Below are 22951 nucleotides of genomic sequence, written 5' to 3' on the forward strand. Positions count from 1 at the left end.
GGAAACAGTCAGTCAGTTTGTCGCAAAGCATTTGGTAAAAATTGAGAAAATGGTTCTTTGGCTCCAAATACAGCAAGTATTTTTAAGAACTTGCTAGAGGAACATTTTATTCCACTAACACTAATTGCATTATATATTTATTATTTTTCACCCAAGAGGGAAAACAAAGTGTAGAAATATACATTCATATTTTCTTGCAGGTGTATTACTGACACTATTTTACAGCGGAAGAAATGTAAGAAATATTGTGTTCTTGAGAAATAAAGTAAGAGCCTAGAGGTGTGGTGTGCTTTTATAGGAAAGAAGAACCCGTCAGAGACATCTAATTACCCTTCATTCTGTCATTAACCACCCCTCACTCCCATCTTAAAAGGTATTATTGATTGGCCCACCAAAACAAACAGAATTTATAGAGTAATTTCTCTTGTCACTTCATCTTATGGTGGCAGCAGCATCTGAGCTGATCTCTGTGTTCCAACCAATGACTGTATAAAGGTTTTTTACACTCATTGGTTGTAACAAGCTGTGGCTAATGCCATGACACCTCTGAAAAAGAGATACTGAAGGCTAGACCTTTACTCAAAAAATAACTATTTCAATGAACATAAAAAATAATGAAAAGGATTTTCATGTGATTAAATTAAATTTATTTTAGCATTATGCAATTCTGTTATTCAAATTTAATGTACTTGAGTTGGACCAACGTAATTAAATAATGATGAATCAACTTATTTACTCCAGTTGAGTCCAACTTAATTTAGCTGAGTTGACCCAACCCATGCAAATGAAGTTAGTCTAACAAAAATACTTAATGCTAATAGAAAGTAATAGATTAATCTGAAAATCCTTCCCATTATTATTTTAAGTTCATTTGAAGAGTTATTTTTGGAGTGTCCAATAAAATCTAGAGTCTGTTTAACATAAAACTTGAATGGCTTTATAACAACTTTCACGTAGCTGTCACTCCATCCATCCTCTTATCTTTATCAGAGTTGCAGGGGGGGCTAAAATATAACGACCACCCAATTTCATCTTTTTGAGTGTTCCAGGAGAGATGGAAATTGCAATGCTGTACGTTTTCACAGACAATCAAAACAATTGTGTTTGCGTAATTTGCAGAGTAAGAAAAAAAGGAATTGAATGTCAAGAGACACTATCAGACAAAACATGCTAATTCACATTTCCTATCAGAGAGCAACCATGCTGAAAAACCTTTCACAGAGAGTGTTTATCAAAGACTGTGTTATGAAATATGTGAATGAAAAGTACATTTATTTTGTTCAGGCTTGAACACACCTAATCACCATAATAATACAAACGGTTGTATTATTAAATATAAAATGTTTTTTTTTTAAAAAAAAACAAAAAAAACAAACCCCCACAGTTTTTATGTTTCGAAAAAGGAATGAATGATTATTGGCCCCTGAATGATTTTCCATTAATAAATCTGGCACACTTGAAAAAAAGTCTGGATACCCCTGATATAAGCCATGACAGCATGATTTCCCAAACTTTAACCTTTATTGGCACCATATATTAATACTGTAGAAATTAGTTAGTTTCTAAATATAAATCTTTAGTGGTAGAAAGTCAGAGACAGGTAAAATTCATATTATTCATAGTTATATGATATAGTTTATATTCAACCTGAACAGACTTTGACTTTTAGGGCTGATACTGATACCAAAAACTCTGATATTACTATGGCAGCCAGTTTTCTTTATACATGTATATTTATTTCAGGAATATGTTTTGCAAACTGTTTAGCAACTTACTGTAAAGACAGTGACCCTGCTCCACTGTCTGCTCAGCTGTTATGCTATTCTGCTACGTGCTGCAGACTGTGCTTTGCTTGATATACTAGTGTCATGCATCAATATCTACTATTTTCGAAAAAATGCATCCATGTCCTCTGTACTGAAATCTTTTCATGTTTTCCAGTGTAACCAGTGGGGCTTTTGGGGAGCTGACACTCACAGGGGATTGATGTTTTTGTCAGTGTTAGCTAAAATCATACTGAAATGTGTTCTTCTCAGCAAATATAAATCCTAAACCAAAATGCTGCATAGCAGTTATGAGGGGATTTTTACAGTTCTGAAAAGTTAATTGGATCAATCTGTGTTTCAGCGATGGACTGTTAAGCAGCTGTCAAATCATTTTAGCAAATAGTCTACAAAGAGTTTGCACAAATTAGACTGACCATAGCTGTGGCTTTCTGATCGCGTACTCCTATGGGAGAGCTTGTTCTTGGATCCACTTTTTTTTTTGCTCTTCTCATACTGGAGATTCCAATGCAAAGGGCTCATTGTATTTTTTCCCCAGACTGCCACTGGCAATCACATTAATGTTAGTATTTGGAAAACAAAGGAAAAGGAAAATGTGCAATAGGCAAAGTAAACTGTGTTAATGAAAAAATTCTGAAAGTGAGATGAGTAGAGTCCAGAACCAAATCATTGTAAATGTGGTAAAAGCTTAAGCATTTACTGAAACGTTGAATATTTCAAGTACTTTCCCAGTTATCCCATGGTGGAATACCCTATTAACCATATATAACATCATTTAACATCATATAAGGTAATCAGAAAACTGATCTGGATGTGATAATTATTTCCATTGTAAAAAGACAAATGTTTTTAACTCAGTATGCTGAAATGATGATGGGGTAATGCTTCTCTTCTCTTCTCTTCGCTTCTGCTCACTTCTTCTCTCAGATGCTTATCTCTACCATATGTTGCCCTGTAACATGAATGACTAAAGAGATACCTGTGGCTCCACCGTCTGTTGGAAACACTTACACATACAGATTTCAGTTTTCTGATCTCGGATGTTTTGGGGCAAATTAAAACCTTAAATTCTTTGCAATCTTTTTCTAAACAATTCTGAACAATTCTGTGATCACAAGAGTGCTCTTGCCGTGTTCAGGCAGGTATCAAAATAACCACCACATCTGTTCTGTATGCCAGTGTGATAGTTTTTCTACTTCTCTCTTTCTCGCTCATCCCTGTGTTTTATTCTCTGTGTCCTCCTGTTCCATCTATCTGAGCTCATGTTGTGATATCAGAGTGTGTGTGAGCAGAATTCCAAGGACACATGGGTTGACACAGAGGTGACTTGGGGACCTAGCGGTAGTCATGGGAACTATATGATTATAAGCAAAAACACAAATTAAAATGGTTTAGACTAACATTATCACCCGAGGCACCAAACACACAACCATGTAACATACTGAAAGGGTTCCACCCAGACTGCAATCCTAAATTGGATGAGCAGAAGAAAATGAGAATTTTTTTTTCAGTTCTCTGTTTATATAGAATAAAATATATATATTTTCACAAATTTAAGAACAACACAACCCAATATATACTATTAAATAAACTAATGTTTATTTTGTGTCATATCAACACTATTTCACGCCATAAAACTGTAGATGGCTGGCTGTATTTGTTTAAAATGGATGGCCAAAAAGTTGAATATAGGAGGAATACGAGACAATAGTAAGAATAACAGTGACATAAGTTGTCTGCTTTAGGATGTTTCACCAACATTTGAGTTTAATGCTTCAGACTTGGAGTGTGAACATCTTGACATATTTCCTCACATTTGGTCTTGTTTTTCACAACAGCAGCAGAGCTTTTTGACTGCAGATGTTTACATCTGTAGCTGCATCTGGTTGTGGCGGATACTGTGGCTTCAAAGCAACAAGGTTCTTTGTTCCAACCTTCTAGTTGATTGTGGTCAATGACCACAACCAAACAGATTGTTTGCGACATGCAGACTACACACGATATAAGACCTATGTCATTGACCTGGAGGGTTTACACTTATAGGTCAGTGATATGGGTATTAGGGTAACTGGGGATTCTAATAGAGTTGAGGAAGACTGTGATACTGTGCGATTCTTTTTTTATGTTGATGATCAGTTTTGATTTTATATTCATTTTGTATATGCCACATTTATAACTGGAGTATATAAGGAATTGATAAATCAGGTAATCGGAGCAGTAGGTGCAGTAACTCACAAACTAGGCAAGTGGCTCCAGCAGATCCCAGGAGCATCATTTGGAGATCTCGGTCCAGATGAGTGCATATATATATATATATATATATATATATATGTATGTGTGTGTGTGTGTGTGTGTGTGTGTGTGTGTGTGTGTGTGTGTGTGTGTGTGTGTAGTGTACATATATAAGCATATGTACCATGTGCGGAAGGTAGGAAGCACATGGTAAACTTGTACTCTAAATAAAAAGCACTTTTTACTTGAATACAAATTACTTTGAGGAGGAAAAATTTAGTTTATAGGCTGTAAAGGCAAGTATACATTAAAAAATAAAAAGTCATGGATCTTTTTATGTACATAAACCCAAGTGATCTGCAAGTCCATTAAAATAAGCAATAAAGTTTAAAGCAGGAATATTTCAGCAGCAGCAGTTACAGTCTCTTTAATGGCTTTTTTAAATATTCTGTTTTTCCGCAGTGATCTTGCAGTACTTTCATGTATTTAGTGGCATTAAATCTGTCATCTGAAAATTAAACTTGTAAAAACATACAATGCAATACACTTTATAACAAATACAACTCATACTATAGAGATATTACTTTCTGTAATACATACAGTACCAGCAAGCTGGGAACATTGTTGGCCCTGATGTCTAAAAGAAATTCATTCCATAGCTCTTTAACTCCTGGAAGTTACACTGTAAGCATCAGGGCAGTTTAGGCCTCCAGAACATCCTGGGGCATAAATAAGATCTGGGTCCATGTAGATCGCTCTCACTTTTTGTGTCACAGAAAATGCAACATTAATATTTCCCCACAGCCAACAAATCCACTGAAAAGACACAAACCAGCTACAATGTTAACTGCTCCCACAAACCAGTCAGTGGTTGTAGGCATGGTTTGTGCCTGGTATGTTTATGCTATAGAGGTCAGTTGTTAGTTGTCACACATGCACTGGATGAAATTATGCCTCATTACCACGCACTGGATATACTGCTGCCAAAAGCTTTCAGGGATACATACAGTGTATATTAATTGGTTACTGAACATAGTGCCTTACAGATGTATGTTTGTGTATTATTTGCTGACTATATATGTTAAAGCTCTTTTTTCACTGTGCACCAAAGCATTTAGTGGAGCAGAACAGTCTATTAGTCTACTAGAATACCTAACTATTGGTCGTCAAACTAACACTTTGTTATTCTTCGCTCCACTTTAAAATTGATCTAAAACCAAGACTCTTCTGTAATCAATGAAACTGGCTACATAGGTGCTTTCTGCCATAAATAAACCAACAAATCAACAAGTCAAATGAACAAAAAACTACAAGATGAAAATATTAACAGATATAAAAGCTAGAACATATTTTCTTCATGTCAGATACAAAAATTAAAGAGAAATATATTACACACAATGTGTAATATGTATAGCTATTGCATCCACATAGACAATATAATTTAATATAACATATAATAATATAATATAAGGGTGATGAGTGAGTAGTGATAAGTAATATTGTAAGGAAAACCACAATATATATTTCCACCATATAAGTGTTAGTAACCAGAAAACAAATAATTTATACAAACAGGATGGGGCAAGCTAGCTTCTTTTTCAAAAGCTGGCTTACATAGCTTTCAAAAACTTCAAAATAAAAGAAAGGGGATTGTTCACTAGTAACGTATGACAGATGATTTTGCTCTCTTTGATCAATAAAATCAATTAAATAAGATTTAAAATAAAAATGCTAAAAAAAAGAGCTCTCAGCTATACCCAGAGGCACATGTAGCCTCCTTACCTGCTTACCTTCGTAACTATAGGGAATGGGATACATATTGTCATATTATCTCTGAAACTGATACATTAACTTATGTAAATAGTGTAATCTGTATCAGTTATATTAGGTGTGAGAAGAAGTGCTGACTGTTGCAATGGTAATCTGTAAATATTTGAATGCTTTGCCACATTTCTAGTTTCTCAAGAACTGTACTGTTTTGAGTGGCAGCCCTCTTTCATAATGGCATCGACTTAAATGAGAATCTTTTTTGCACTTCAATTGTTTGACAGCTAATTCTACCTTGCTTTGTCTCTAAGTCTCTGCTCTTACACCACAGTGCCTTCTATCTCTCATTCTGACACATTCACACTCCAATCAGTGTATCCAGTTAGTAGATGACCTGCTGTACTTCCTGAGCTACAGCCACCAAATGAATACTTTTCTTGTCCATGACATTAAAGCAAAGCTTTACCTAATTAACTTATACTGCTGTAAGCTTGCATGAGTCTGAGATTGTTTTTGGCCTTCAAATTTCCTTTGACTCTGCTGCAAGTTCAGAGTGTATCTTTGTTCTCTGTCAGTTCTAAATGTTACGACCTTGGACATCAAGTTCCTCTTTTATGTCTACATATACAGCTTCTGTACCTATACGTACTGATTCCAGCTTACACAAAATTCACTAAGTGTTCTGTTTTCAAACACCTTGCTGTTCTGACCTCAAGAATAATCTGGAAAACTTAAACAAGCCTTGAAGTTTATCCTGTTTGGTTTCTGTAAAGGACTCTGCAGTACTCAGCAAGTTCACTTCACCTTTATTTGTGTACCACCAAACAAGCACATCTCCTCTCAAGGTGAAATGTTTTATAGTTAAATAAAACTAAACTAAAAAATATAAATACATATTTAAGTAAAATTTTCTTTTAAAAAATCCCTTGTTTTTGTGTTTTAATTGGTGTGTTTCCTGGGACTTTGAATGTCTTTAAACTAATAAAAACTGGACTAAACCTTAAGATTTTCAAACAGTAAAAACTGAACTGAAACAGGAACACTCACTCAGGAAATTAAATGAAACTAAACTAAAGTCTGGTTATTTCTGGTATTTCTGCGTATTCAAACCCAGATCTGGATCATCAGACTAATTAGTGTGGATGCTGATTAAGCATTAAGTATTGTTCTTCTATTCTTTCTTCTATTTTATTATTATCTATTCCGTACATTTTTCGCCGACTATCTCCTTCAACACCATTCAGCTTAGAAAAACCATTCAACCACCATTCAATTCCTCTTCTTTTGGACATTACTGCTTCTACTTTTCTCACTTTTAACTTTTATATCTTTTTAATTATTCAACTTTATTGAACAAAAAATTATAATGTATTTTACGGGGGGGACCCTTCAAATTCTCATTCAAAATGTAGCCATCGCTGTCCTCTTTGATCCAATGTTATTATTATTGTAGTATATATTATGGGGTTCTTTCATAAATGTCATCATGTCCATATAATAAACTCCACATGCATGAAAACTCGGTAGACTAGACATTGCTGTCGCTCACGGTGAAAGAATTTTGTCAATACGACTTGTAGTTTTTTCTTGGGAAGCATTTGTTTCACAATAACTTTTGTCCAATGGGGGGGGGGGGCAACCAGGCTCACACCTGCCTGCTTAATGAGCTCTGTCTGTCACTCTGCCAAGATTCAACTTCTTTCAACTGTTGCTGTGTCCCCAATGTTTGCTCTACAGCCATCATTTTACCCTCAAAACGTAGTCATTGTTCTTCTCTTCCAACATTGTGTTTTTCAAAGCTCAGAGATTTAAACTTTTTGATTTGTGTGGCTCTAAGTAGGGGGATAACCTTCTAACTGACCCATAGAAATACATTGTATTTTTAGTCAGGAATTTGTCTCAACAGCAGGAAAGACCCCACTTTTTAAATTGCTTCTGTCATCACATTTTTGACACCACGAGGATAAAAGAGACACTGTTGTGCAGAACAATTCCTTGGGATCCTCACAGTTCAAAAGCTGTTTTGATGGAAGTTAGGGTCTAGGATTTAGATGCAGTCTTTCAACAGGTGCACCAAGGCAGATTTGACAGGGTTTTGCCACAGAATAACAGTATGCCAGTAGTTAGTGCAGGACAACTAAATAGGGTATTCTGATTGGCCTGTTAAATTCAAGCTTATTGTTCATTGGTGGCTTTTTCTTCCGCACACAGGTGGTTCAGATCTGGGCATTTGGAGTCAGATGATGACTTTTAGAGTCATCTTTTCTAACTGAATGATTAAAACTTACGGCATTCAGCTGTCTGTAGTGGATTTTCTCACATTTCAGTCATTCAGTGATTAAAATAATATGAGGTTTCAAGTTTTTTTTTATGCAGATGTTTTCTTTTGTCATTACTCGGCTTTTTCTAATTTACAAACATGTTAAACATGTTCGCTTACTGTTTAACTTCTTCTGTTTGAATCTCTGCTTTCAATAGTTCTGAACTTTTGTTTTCAGATGAAAAGTTCTGTATTTTTCATCTCATTCAACATTTTTAACTTAACATGCAGCAATTATTTCATTTCAGCTCAAAACATTCAGCTATCAGCATCCACACTGCAGTTTCTTCAGAAAATGCATTTTCTAGTTTGTATCTGCTGTTGCTTTGTTCTTTGTGTAAATGCATGTATATAATTTCTTCTGCCTTAATATATGTTGTAACTTCAGGTCTCGTTGTGTAGCTTTAATAAAAATCAGTTCACCTGACCTAAAAATAGTGTGTATACATAGTATTATTCATAAACATCTTACATTTCACCTACTCCAATCAAGTCAGTCAACCAACCCTACCAAATAGATCCTCTATAACATGTAGTAATAGCTAAACACTGCACTTGACTGTTGACCCCCCTCTCCTCATTTCAGTCATTCATTAATTAATCTGTCCATTTATCTGTCCTTTTGTTCCTTTGCCTAGCCGATGACTGATCCATAGCGAGGGTCAGACCTTGATGAATTGATGGAGTGATCAGGTGTAAAGAGGAAATTTGTGTGTGTTTGTGTGTATGTGTCAGCTTAAATCCAGAAATAGCTAAAATGTTCTTGACATTTGATTCGTTTTTAATGATTTAACAATTTAATTTCTTCAGTGACCAACCAGACAGATAACTGCATCACTAAAATTCTGGTTTGAAGTTGTTCAATTAGAATTTCATCAATTAATACTTCTGTGGTGTTTCATATAAATCTGCCTACATATTTTGAGTTTGTGACACAAATTCATTACAAAAAACATTCTTACACAGACTGATTATGCTTCACCTAAATCAGTTCAGACCTGGAGCGCTAATGCTAATACTTATTAGCAAGCTTGATTAGCATTGGACAGTTATAATGTAATGAACCTGCATTTATAAAGTACTTTTTTAGTCTAACTTGACCACTCTAAGCACTTTCAAGTAAAGACCACACAACAATACTTTACCTGATATAATTCAATTCAAAACAGTTTCACTTATATACCACCAAATTACAACAGTTGCCTTAAGATGCTTTAAGAATAAAATACTTCTTAGAATAAAATACTTTATGCTTTCACAAGCCACCCCCACCCCCCCACTCACACACACACACACACACACACACACAAGAAAAACTGTGTTAGTATCTTCCTGTGGGCTTGGCTTTCATGGTGACACCAAATTTAAGCTGTCTCGGCACTGAGATGATCAAATTCCCTAGACAAATCACTGCACAATAACGCAAGTCCCAGCACAGCAATGTGAAGAGGTCATCCGTAGATATTAATGGCCTGCTGGTTTACTGGTCTGTGAATGGTTAAGTTTATTCAGGCATTATTTAGGGAATGAAATCAATGGCTTTTAACAAGCATTTTAACCCTAGAGAGGCTGATGCATACAGGGGAAAAGGTGGTTTGGGTGACACTGGGATGAGAAAAACAAGAAGGGAAAGGAAATGAAAAAAGGCTGAAAGAAAAGCAAACGAGGCTGATACAGGAATTTTTTAAAAAGACAAACAGAAGAAAGGTCAAGAAGGAAGAAGTCGAAAGGGAGCTGGGGGGAGGGGGGTTAAATGGGGAAGGATGAATGGAGGTAGAAAAGAGGAGGAAGGTTGGGGTGAAAGATGGAGGACAGCAAAAACGTCCTCTGACGCCATGTGGTTTGTCCTTTGCTAATCTGCTGAAGTACTCACGTAAGCACAAAGCAGGGTCATAACGGGGGTATTATCTATTATTTTGTCTAGAGGAAGATAGATTTGTAAATTCTTGTGGACTGGGCAGTTGTGTTTTTTTATTGTTATCTATGGGTAACTAAAGTCCTTTCTCGCTTTCCCAGAAGCAACTGACCATGAGAGTTGATAAACCCTGATCAAGCAGATCACCAATCTCGCACTTTGCTAATATGGCATTTTGACCAGAACTAAAAGTCCATTACTCTGCCACGTTTCACTTTCCAATTTAATCCATCTGAACGAGGATGCAGAACTACACATGAGTTTGAATATCCTACTCATTGGTTTCTACACCATTTTTTATGCCTTTGCCTTATTCTTGGTCCCCTGCTACTTCAAATGCTAATAGATCTACTATGATGGTGATGACCTGGATAAATTTGCTAAATAAATATGACTTTTGCATAAAAAAATGAACAAATCAGTGTCCAAAACCTATCACCGTGACATGTGTTTTATTAAAATTCCACAAGAGTAACAATGTGAGCTATTGTGAACCATGGACATTTATTATGTAGGGGGAATTTGGTGCTTAGATTTTGAAATGACATTATGATAATCCAATAATAAGAGGATTTTTTTTTGCATGATTCCTTATCTGTGAGTTACTTCCCACATCTAGTTTGATTTTTATTCCAGCCAGTGTCTTTTAGCAAGCAATTAACGTGAGGGTTTTCCTTCCCTGATCCCCCTCACACATTTTTGTGACTTTTCTGTGTCTTTTTTCTCCTCAAGTAGCGAATGCTAACAACACTCACGTTCACAAAGGTGGTCTGGTCTCTGGTCCTGCACCCTCAGTGACCTTGTTCTTTATTCCATCCATGGTTGGATCTGAGGTCATGAACACAGTAGCGCTTCTTGCTTCTCTGGGCTATGTCTGTTTTTTCTTGTCTTCCCAGATCTGCTCTCTGTGAATTTGAACCGATATGATGTGGTTGCTCTGACTGATGCTCTAAAAGGTTTCCTGCAGGACCTGCCTGCCCCCATCATACCTGCCACCATCTACAGTGAGCTGGTCTATACTGCTCAAGGTACAGTGTGCTACACAGTACAAACAACAGGTGCTCTGAGGTACGCAGATACTTTTGGGTTTACACTGTTTTGGGCACTATGGACTGTGTTTCTAAGGCCTTATGAAATTGGACAGCAATTTTATTGCTTGTGCCTTTCAAGCCCCCAGTGGTAGTAGTCTTTGTATGTTTAGAAAGACATTCTGTGGATGCCTGTTCATAAACATCTGCTAACCATATTGTCATTGCTAAAAGAATCAAAGACAAACGGATTTAATTCATTCTTTGCCTTTCAGTTTCTAAGACACATTCTGATGCAACCTCTATTCTGCATGGAAACAATTTTGACATCCATCTGCCTATAATTCAGTTTCTGCCACTGTACCAAGGTACTTGTTTTGACCAGAGACAAGATGTCAAGGTTTTGAGCATGTTTGCTGTATCGTCACATCCGCCAGAATTTTGCCATGGATAAAAACAAGAAGAATATAATCCTCTGTCAGCTTTCAACATAAACTGTACTGAATTATGGTCTAGTGTCAGTCTCTGTCTCTGTCCCTCTATCTTTCTTTCATTTTTCATTTTCCATACACCTGACCTTCTTGCCCCCCCCCTCCCTTTTACCTGCTGTCCACTCCACCCAGCAGGTCCTCTTCTCCCTGGCTTTTAGGGACTCTTGAAACTCTAATCCATTTGTCATCAAGCCTCCCTTGATATCCTCCTTTTTTTTGCTTAATGTGTGCACTGTGCATGGTGGAAATAAAAGACCTGTCAGAGACAGACTCACATTAACAGTGTCCGGCAGCCTCGCCTCTGTTTGTCTGCCCCAGGGCAGCTGTGGCTGCAATGTAGCTCCACCCATCACCAGTGTGTGAATGGGTAGATGACTGAATGTAGTGTAAAGCGCTTTGGGGTTCATAGGGACTCCGTAAAGCGCATTAAAATTTACTTATTTTCCATTAACAGATGTCATCCTCAAAATATCTATAATTAATAATGACAAAACAGTAAATCAGTAAACTATTCACCCTGCATTTTATGTTGCAGGTTTTTATACTCACATACATAGAATTAGTAAAAAGCCTTATTGTTCTGTCTTCATCTGTTGCTTGAAATTTGTTGATGTTGTAACACTTAAAATCCCCTCTCGTTAAATACTTTTCCTCTGACTGTTCTTTTCTCCGGGAGTCATTTTCTCATCTGATCTGAATCCTTTTTTCCAGTCAGTGGCACATCATGGGAAATTCCCCTACATTATTAGAAACAAAGATAAAATGTTTGGAAAACTGAAGGGATTTTTTTCAGAAACCTTCTGTACTCTATATGAAGCAACCAGTGGGACGTGTTTTTTATTTTTTGCCAAAGCTATCTATTAAAGAAATTAAAATTTCTCTGACATTGCCTGAGTAAGATCTGTGTAAGATGTAACATGACTGTTTAATTTAATCTATAATGCTTTTGTACATCACCTCAAACTTTATTTGAGCCTTATATTAGTCCAGTCATATTTCTATTTTTCCTATTTTAAAACTTTTTTGAATACTGAAAAATAACCTGTCATGAGAAGATGGTAATCCTGTATTCCTTCTCTCATTCGTTCCTGCAACATCCTGATCACAGTTGACCTTTTGTTATCATGCCTGAGCCACTTTTCTTTCATAGCAACAGAAAGATCTAAGAAGTTGCTTTCTCATGTGTACAAATGCTCCTTAGTCCCTTAAAGTAACAATGTCTGCAGAGCTAAAGTCATTAGATTTGTATCTGAACATTTGTATTTTTTTTACTTCAGAAGTTTCCCATTCTACTTAAATATGTGGTCTGTGAATCACTTATCTTCTTTAATCAGAGGGCTTCGTTTTCCTCCAGCTTGTGTCTTCCTTATCCTTTCCCAGTCCTTCCCCCAGCGTTATTTTTTATGCTTCCAAGACTCATTCATTGCTTTTGTCAGCATTAGTTAACCTTAATGCTCTCACAGAGGTTATTATCTATGAGGATAAAGGCCAGCTGCCTGAGTCAGCCTGATCACTGTCCATCTGGACCTAAACGTGTGAGAGGGGAAAAAAGAAACGGCTTTTCAGTTGGAGGGGTTGATGCATTCAAGGGCATTAATGTGCTGTTGTAACAGGCTCCAGCCTTCTGGCGTCATTATGTTCCCATTGAGACATGAGAGCATCAATGAGGGTCACCACTGATGTTGGCTGATTAGGCATAGGTCTCAATTTACATTCCAGATCATCTTAAAGGTGTAAAATAGATTCAAGCTACATCCATACTGGAAGCAATCAGCAGCAATGTCGTAACCAGGAACTCAAAAAATTTAATGAGATTCTACAGATCCTTATGTTCTTTTTGAACTCTATTTACCCGTACAGCGTTTCAAGTCCTTTGTCTACACACACACACACTAAATCAGTCAAAACTGCAATTTCAACTGAAATAAAAATGCATCTTATCTCCATGAAAACCCAGGAGATAAGAGGCATTTTTATCTCCAACTATGCTGGTCTGGTCCTAACCACCATAATGTCAGCATGTCTCACACACACTCTTTGGCACACCAAGGAGTCTAATGTCCAGTTGTCCAGTCTCTCAGAGCCCCAGGGGGTCAAACAGGCAACCCAAGTTCTCGCTTCAGCCTTGACCTCCATTGATTAGTTGGGTCAACAATAATCAATAACGACAGACGGGAGGGGGGCTGAATGTGCCAGTTGTCTGTGATCAGTAGAGATCACACAGAGCTAGGGCTGACCTAGGTAACATGACCTTCATTTAAACAAACCAAACACACATATACACACCACAAGTGTCCCCTGAACCCCCATGAGCCACCTCTCTGGGCAGGAAAACACACTCAATGTTTGTATGTTTTAAATGTATTTTTACATTTTATACAAATGTCTCAGTTTTAAACTTCAGTTTTACAGCACCAGGCTTTAAATTTAATTAAATTTTATAAAAACCTCTCCTCAGTAGCTTACATTGTTTCATTGTAACAAAATCCTTACTGGAGTCAAAACAACATAGTTACATTCACTGAAAATGATACATGGATGTACTAGAAATTATGCAAAGGTATTTCACACATTGCAACATTTTTATCTGCCTCTTTCTGGCCTACTAAATATGTGTAAAGGTGTAAAATGGCACACTATTCTGAGATGTTGAGAAGAAAAAAAAGCAGACATAACACTTTAGGATGAATTTAGAGTATATTCCAGTTAATTTTACAAGCTTGGGTGTGATTTTAAAATGAGACTTTATTATTAAAAGGAATCAAATAAACTGAATCAGTAAAAAACAAACAAAATTAAACAGAAAAATTAAACTCCATGAGCAGCCAAATAGACTCAGCCATAGATAAAAAGACATGTTGTGTGGAGTGCAGTTAGGAGTCTGTTTGTCCATGGAAGATCAGCACTCTCCCACTGTGTCCTCCAGTCAACACACAGCAGTCTCGGGCACAGATGTTTTTTTTTTATTTGCAGCTTCTTAGCCATGATAAAGGGCCTGTGCTGAGAGAGCTTGTCAATATGTCTGGTCCTTCTTGAACACAGCCCATTGTCTAAACCCTGGCTAGTACAAGAAAGGAATTGGTATATACCCTGCACAGCCTCCCATGGTGTCATTTTTATAACCATCCATTTATAGAGGCCATGCGATTTTCTCCTTACTATATATTAGGCTAGCTTACACGTTACTGGCTGTTGGACTAGGACTCAATGCAAATAACAATATCCTGCCAAGGCTTTACATCTCCTCAAAGTCAGCAAGCAGTTAGCTACGTGCTTAAATTGATATTGATGGTGCTGTTTCTCACCCGGCAGCACATCTATACTTCTGTTTAAAAGGAAAGCTGGAATGTTTCTAATGTGAGAAATGTTTGTGCATGTGCCATCCAGGGTGTCTGCTGAGCTGCACAGCATATCCTAGAATGCTCAAATGCATAAATTTTCACAATACTTTGTCTGATTACCACTGGCATTGAGTAACAGCAGGTTTGAAGTGCTTCTGTAAAACATTTAGTTTAAACGTAACGTGATGCTGGAACAGGAAGAAACCACTTGCCTATGAGACTTACCTTAGATAAAGGGCCGGTGATCAGCCCTCTATCTGTAATCTTTAAATGAAAATCAAATGTGTGGTTGACACACCTACTCATCACTGAGTCTAAAACAACAAGGAAAAGTGTCAGATGTCTTAACTTAGCCTTAAACTTGGACAAATGTCACTGCAGCAGATCCAGTGACCAAAAGACTCTAAATGTTTCTGTCAACATAATAATAATGGATTGGATTTATATAGCGCTTTTCTAGGCACCCAAAGCACTTTACAATTCCACTATTCATTCACAGACTGGAGGCAAGTTACAGTTGTAGCCACAGATGCCCTGACAGACTGACAGACGCAAGGCTGCCATATCGCACCATCGGCCCCTCTGGCCATCACCAGTAGGGTAAAGTGTCTTGCCCAAGGACACAACAACCAGGACAGAGAGAGTAGGGGGATTGAACCGGCAACCTTCCAGTTACAGATGAGCTTCCCAATCCCCTGAGGTACGGTCAAATATGAGTTTGCAAGGCTGTATTACAAACTCAGATTCACCATCCAAAGTAGTGGCTGGTGAACCACTGCTTAGTATGAGCACAGTATGAGAACCTTCCAGTCATGTGACTGTGACTGGCGACCTGTCTCAGGTGCACATTGTCTCTTAACTTTTGATAGATTGAATTAATATGACCTTTACCAACCTTTATTTAAGGAGATTAGACTGGAAGTGGGTTGTGGTCTTATTTGCAAGAGTCCTTCCTGCAAATAAAGACACGACATGAACAGGGTCAATTAATCAAATTGAATTTGTCTGCAATTATGACTTCCATACAGACTAGGTGACATTTTATCAGTAGGGCTGAGTGTAGCTAAGCTTGTAGAGCAGAGCAGTTACTAATCAGAAGGTTGGTGGTTCAATCCCTAGCTTCTCTATTCTACATAGCAAATATATCCTTGGGCAAGGTTGCTCTCTGACTCATCCATCAGAGTGTGAATGTTAAATAGACAACATGTATGTGGAGAAACACAGTTAAATTGTTTTCGCCTGCACTAGTTGGTGCATACTTCTTGTATTGTGCACAGGTCATGCTAGCCTTTGAATTATTCATGGTGGGAATGCTCCAGGAAAATCCTCCTTCAACTCAGCTTTCTCCTGTTCCAGTCCTTTTTAAATTTCATACCATATATAACAAATGCATTGTACGCACTCACTGTCCACCCCTCCCTTTGTCTCATAGTCCAGGACCATTTGTGGTTTTTTTTTTTATCTCTCCTGGTGCTTAGAGCAGCATCTTTGTGTATTGTGCTGTGCAACAGGAGATTTTTCCCTTTCTTGGAGCAATAGGAAACCAGAGTTGCTTTTTCAGTAAAGTCAAAAACTGAAAATGGTACGTTCATGTTCTTGACAGCAAGAAGTTCAGAAGGAAGCTCAGGCTTGTTCTTTCTCCCTGTCTCCAACATGTTGACCTCCCTATTGAGCAATTCCTCACCCAAGGCATAAGACATGAAAAAAAAATATCACGTGTGATATTATGCCCATGCAGTCCTTCGGCCATGTCAGCCACCACTCTTTTGCCCTGAGTTTGCTTCACCAGTGGACTTGGCTGTGTAAACTTGCATATTCCAGGCAAAGCTGGACTGTGCATCACATGCTGCCCATATTTTGATGGCATTGTGGTGGGGCATGGTCTGTGGTTCCGCTGCAGGGGAGGCAGACGCACCTGAGTGGCATCTGCAATCATGCCTCACTGGCTTTAAGGCTGAACTAGGTCCTGTAGTGTTGTGGTTGTGGAAGTGTTCAGCTGCAAGCTGAAAAGCTGCAGCTGTGTGTGAGATCAGCAACCGAGTAAAGTATGCTGAAAAGCACTGAAATATGGACAGGTCTGCCGTGTGTTCGTCACAAACATATTATTTAGGTTTGCTTGTCATATATTGCTGAAATAGACAGCAGCCACAAAATGCAACCAAGCACTCGTCAACAGTCACACGGGGACCTGGATTGTACAGCAGGGGTAAACACTGTACCCACCTTTCAGTCTCAGCATTCCAAAGGCTTGCTGTTGCTTCAACGTTTGACCTGTAAACTCTTGCCAAAATGAGCAGCCCAATGTCAGCTTTCAAGTCAGTTACACCCAAGTCTTTCCAGCTGTCCCCTCTAAATTTGTCATCTGAAGCACAATATTTTCAATTGATGGTGTCACGAAGAGCTCAAATGATGGCTCGATGTCCTCAACATGGCTGACTGCGTATCTGGTGGGGCCTGGAACCATTTTGATAATATTATCAGTACTAAGTCTACCCTGTTGTTGGAGTTGGGAAAGGGACCATGTTATCTTTCCATTTTTGGAAGGGTTTCTGTCTGCTGGTGGTTGAGAGACAGCAGGAGGGTTAACACTCAGTCTCATCAGATGAGAATTCCTCAAAACCAAGGTCCTCCTCAACACAATACTCTGTCTCTGACACATTCTCCTCCATCGCACTTTCACTGTCAAAGACTTGTGCCAAAAACTCATTGACAGTAACGTTTTCCCAAAGGACATTTTTAGAGAGCATACAGATTGCAGAGTACACAGTGCACCAATGATTTAGATAGGAGGCAGTCATGAAAGCTTTTATATGTTTGCTCCTCCCTTATTTTCCATGTCCTGTCATGTCCTTGCAGGAGATTCCCACCCACCACCACACAAGAAATATCAGTTGTAATTCAGCAGGTGTGAGGATAGTAGGTCACACACAGAAAGACATGCTTTACAAAGCTAAAATAACTCGGGGTAAAACTGACCCCAGAGGAGTGTCGATGTATGCAAAATGTGTACATCCCAAATTTCATCATAAAAATGTTATGCTTACTTAGTTGCCCCCATCACATAAGGAAAAGTCAAGAAATAGGAAGCCAAAACAAAAAAGTTAACTATTAATTTTTGAATGATGATCATTGAATGGGGTCATTGTGACCCCATGCAATGCTTTACATTTAGCTGTGAATAGCTCCAGTGCAAGCTGGAGGCCACCACCTGATGAAGCCAACTGAACCACATAATCAGCAAAAAGCAGAGACAAGATTTTGAGACCACCCAAGTCAAAGCCTTCTGCCATTTGGTTACGTTATGAACAGAATCAGTGACAAAGCGCATGGTTGAATGCTGTCAAAGCTCTGCCAGAGGTGGGAGTTGAAGATCTGTCGGACTAGGCCTCTGCCAGGCATTCCCAGCGCACCCTCACTAGATTTAGGCACACCAGGACAGTCCATTCAGACAATGAACATTCAGTGTCATTAACTAAATAAAAGCAGGAAAACTGAAGCAGTCGCTTGTATCTATTCTTGGTAATTATAAGGCTCAGAAGGTAGAGCTCGTTATCCACTGATCAAAAGGTTGGTGACTCCTCGAGTCATCATGTTGCAGTGTTTGGGGCAAGCCCAGAATTGCCCCAGCCAAGCTCTTTACATGAGTGTTTCAGCCCTGTAGTGTTTCTTTGACAGTTGGTGAATATGTATTGTAATATGAAACATTGTGGTCTATAAAAATAAGAATGCACTGCAGTCTATTTACAAGAAAGGTAAGACCTGATGCTACAGTATATCTGTTATAGTTAAAATATAGTGTAAATACTATGTATTGTCTACTGCCAAAATCAACATAGGCTGAAAAAGGACATTTGATGAATCATTTTTATACCTAGTTTAATGCTCCAAAGAATTCAGGTGTTGTGTCTTTTCTTTCAGAGAGTCAGAGTGTGGAGGAGTGTGGGGATAGGCTGAAAAGGATCCTTGAGTCTCCCAGCATCCCTCAAGTCAACCACCAGCTCCTGGTCCACCTCACTGGAAACCTGAATCGAATCAGCCAGCAGAGTCAAGCCTCCCCCCGGCTGCTAGGACAGGCCTTCACTGACATTATCTTCAAGCACCTTTCTCTTAGGTACAGATATAAAAACTATCAGGACCTTCAACACTTTCCTCTTGGAAATATCCATGCAGAGTTTTTGGAGGAAACACTTTATTTCATGTGAATTTTCTTTTCTTTTTTTACTGCTGTGAATTTATTTGATGATTATGATGCACTGAGCCACATATCCTTTGGTTGATTTCAAGTTATGTTTGTGGCTGTTAACTTAACTATAATATAAGAGCCCGTGAAGGACAGGAAAGCAATGCTGTTGTCTCTGCCCTATATCATCATTGATAATGACCTGTACCTTAACTCTATGTTTTTGAAGAAAACTAAAAAAGCACTGTAGTAAACGGATAGAAAGGCAGACAGACAAGTAGAAATATTTTCTTTTCATTCTCCATTAAGACATTTTTTTGCTGTTTATTGAACAGGTAATTGAAATGGCACAGAGGAAAGAGATAGTATATTAGGCTTTGGAGACTCAGACAAAAATATGAGAAACATTTATTTATTTTGGTCTTGTTCACGTCAAGAAAAATACTAAATGATGCCTTACCTCATATTTTCTTTAGTATCTAGCACTTTTTGGTAAGGCTCAGACAAGAAAAGATGTGTAATTGTTTAAATGCTTACAGACTGCAGAACAATTTAGGATTAATCAGAGATTCCATACACATGAAATGAGCTATTATGGCATCTGGTGCAAATAACATGGCACAATGTGAAATACCACCCCACTCTTTTTCCACCCGTTGTTCACGTCAAAGGTAAACTTGCCTGACCATGCTACACAAACAACCCTCATTTCTGACTCACTGACTCACTGACTGCCCTCCCCAAATCCAGCACATCTCCACAGTACACAGTGCCAGGAGAAGAAATTCCTTGGTAAATTCTGGAAAAACAGTCACAGATGAACGTAAGCAGGTCACAGATGAACAAAACAATTTCGGAAGCCTTGTTAAATGCCATTCTCCTGGATCTCTCTCTAGGATGTTGATTTTAAAGATGAGCCAAATATCACACTTGGTTTTCTGTTAGCAAGAGCATTTTTTAAATATAAAAGTATCAGCTGTTTTAGTTGGATGAAGGTAATCTTGTCACGTTTTTATTTGAGCTTGGCTAATACAAATAATCTTGGCCCAAACAAATCTCTTCTGTTTGTTGCTTTTCCTTAGTAGTGGTTTCTTAGCAGTTATTTGACCATAAAGGCCAGATTTGCACAATCCCCTCTGAACAGTTGATGTATAGGTGTGTCGTGGCACTTGATGGTTTTTGGGACTGCACTTGGGGACAAATTCAAAGTTTTAGCAATTTTCCAGACTGACTGACCTTCAGTTCTTAAAGTAATGATAGACTGTCATTTCTCTTTACTTAGCTGGTTGGTTCTTGTCATAATATGAATTCTAACAGTTGTCAAATAGGGCTGTCAGCTGTGTATCAACCTGACTTCTACACAGCACAATTGAAATTGTACCTGAAAGTACATCATGAACTATATTTACTTTTTTATGCAAAACTTAGTTCAATGGTGTCCCTTACTACAATTTGTTTTCACTTTGGTGCTTTGTTTACAGTGCAGATGTAAATCCAGAGCATCACATCAGGATTTTGGAGGCGCTCATCACAACTGCAGGTCGAATGGAGATGCAAGCAGCACCAGGTAGGAAAATAACTATGGAGATGCACAAAATATGTTTGTTTTTTTTCTTTTGCCTGAACAATACATTCACTGCACTGATGCATTCTTTCAATATTTTATTTAATAATTTAAAAATGTTCTGACACATGTATAATTGAATTATAAATAAATTTAATTATAAAGGAGCAATAATAGCTTATCAGCAGTTTTGCTGCTCAGGGAAAAGGCTTTTTTGTTATTTTTGTTATTTACCAAGAGAAAAAAGTTTACCTGCCCATATTTGAAAAAAGTATCTTGAATTAATTGTGATTAACCACATTTTTTAAAAGCTGAGTTGAATTTCACTAGCCACACTCAAATCTGATTGATGTCAGGCCTGAATCAACAAATCTTTATGATGAAAATTAAAGCTGTACAGCTACATAAAAAGTCACAGTCAAAGATTATGTCTCAATAGTGACATATTAGATGGAATTACTACAATCAAATTCTAACCTATAAAAATGCCCCATTGCTGTCACATTGATGCACTCCATTTGGAGTCCATTTATATATTGCAGTCAACATTTGAATTGTTGGCCCAAGGATAAAGAACATTAGCTTTGGGGTCTGCCATTCAATTATTCAGTTTTGCCAGTTGATAGTGTTCCTCTGCACTTTCTTTGAGGTCTTCAATCATTTGAAGTTAAGGTGCATGTTTTGCTTTTTCATTGGCAGGGCAAGGTGATATCATATCTGACAGAGCATCTCTTTGTTTGATGTGTACAAAGAAAAAGAGAGACAGAGAGAGGTAGGCTGAAACAGGGAGCTCAAACTCATGTGTGAGCATTTTTCTCACCCATTACCTCCACTAGTAGCCTTCAAATAGCATCAGTGGAGGTCAAAGGTTAGCACTGTGCCTGTTGGCTGTGTGTTAAGACCTCTATGTAGCTGTGTGTGTGTGTGTGTGTGTGTGTGTGTGTGTGTGTGTGTGTGTGTGTGTGTGTGGCACCTGTCTCAGCAGAGCTGCACTCTAAGTCTGTTTTTTAAAATGAAGTCTGAATTCACTGAATTCATGACTGTTTCTCTGCTACCTGAGTACTGTGGCTCACCATCTCTGCTCAGTGTGACTGGTATCTGTACATGTGGGTTTATCCTACAGTTGCATGTGAAACCTTAGTCTCGTCCAGCTCGTGTGTCGGTTAGCATGCTAAAATAATGTGAGGGGGGAAAAAAGGGAGAATTGTAAACACCCATATAAAGCCATTCACATTCTGGCCCTTTCTCTGTGCTTTTGTTATGAGACATTTTGCTTCTCAGGCGTGCCCATAACTTGGCAAGAATGTAATATACACAAAACACACTTTAAATGCACACACATGTTCTCTGTGTGGGCTGTCTGTGGTCATTTATTTGACTGGTTATGCATCCCATCTGGGTTTGAAATTGACTTTTTGGAGAGTTTATCACAGCGATAGCTAGTGTTACCATGGTGCTTCCTTTGGTCCCATTTAAAGGAAAATTCTGGTTTATTGGATGTTGGGTCTTGGCCATCATGTTTCCACCTTAAGTTGGGTGCACGTTATGTGATGCATAGGTTCAGTGTTGCCTGTTATATTAGTCTCAGATGCAAACATAGCTGGGCCAACATTAGCGTTACTGTAATCCGATGACTTTTTTCAAGTAACGAGTAAAGTAAGGGATTACTATTGCAAAAACGGTAATTACATTACCGTTACTTTCCCGTAGGAACGCTGCATTACTGCGTTACTAAAACCGTGAGTTTTTTTTTTTTTTACAGCATAATCCTGATGTACAGGGTCAGCTGCAGGGCACACAGACACACACAAACCTAAATACAAACACATGCTAGTGTGATGAATTTCTGTAGGCCATCATGGTTGTATGATGTGATTAAGGTCAAACGAATGCTCAGCTTTTAGCTGCTGTATTTATTAGTATTTTGCATGTTTCTGTTTGTGGTTCTGTGTCCAGCTCAGTAGCACACGATTACATGGCTCGACTAATGACACACACACACACACATACACACACACACACACACACACACACACACACACACACACACACACACAGACAGTTAAAGTCATCCATCCAGTCCGTCCATTTTTTTTTTTTTTTCATTTTGCTGTCATGACAAGTTTATTTAAAATGAAGTTTGGATGATGAGGTTACGATGAGACTCAATTTGTAAAATTTTGTAACCCAGTCAGTTATTAAAGCATGCATTGAGGACTTGTTAGTGTTTCTCATAGATTATGTTTCTATTTGTGCTGATAACGCCTTATTTTTTAACTGCTTTGTGACAAATAAATAATAATCAGTGTAATCAGCTACCACTCTAGTA

General features: G+C 38.0%; 1 protein-coding gene across 2 annotated transcripts in view; it reads left to right on the forward strand.

The window, feature by feature from the left end:
- LOC309691880 (phosphatidylinositol 3-kinase regulatory subunit alpha-like) overlaps positions 1-20777 on the forward strand; it is a 42257-nt gene extending 21480 nt beyond the window's left edge. Inside the window, exons 5-7 of one of the 2 annotated variants that reach the window (XM_082509906.1) lie at positions 10915-11046; positions 18797-18989; positions 20540-20777. In XM_082509906.1, coding sequence (XP_082366032.1) covers positions 10915-11046; positions 18797-18989; positions 20540-20747 — 533 coding nt within the window. In that variant the 3' untranslated portion in view covers positions 20748-20777. The remainder of the gene's footprint in view (positions 1-10914; positions 11047-18796; positions 18990-20539) is intronic. The other variant, XM_082509907.1, reaches the window with a different exon arrangement.
- The last annotated feature ends 2174 nt before the right edge of the window (positions 20778-22951 follow it).

The sequence above is a fragment of the Aulonocara stuartgranti genome (genome assembly GCF_965226115.1).
Source record: "Aulonocara stuartgranti genome assembly, chromosome: 17".
Classification (NCBI taxonomy): domain Eukaryota; kingdom Metazoa; phylum Chordata; class Actinopteri; order Cichliformes; family Cichlidae; genus Aulonocara; species Aulonocara stuartgranti.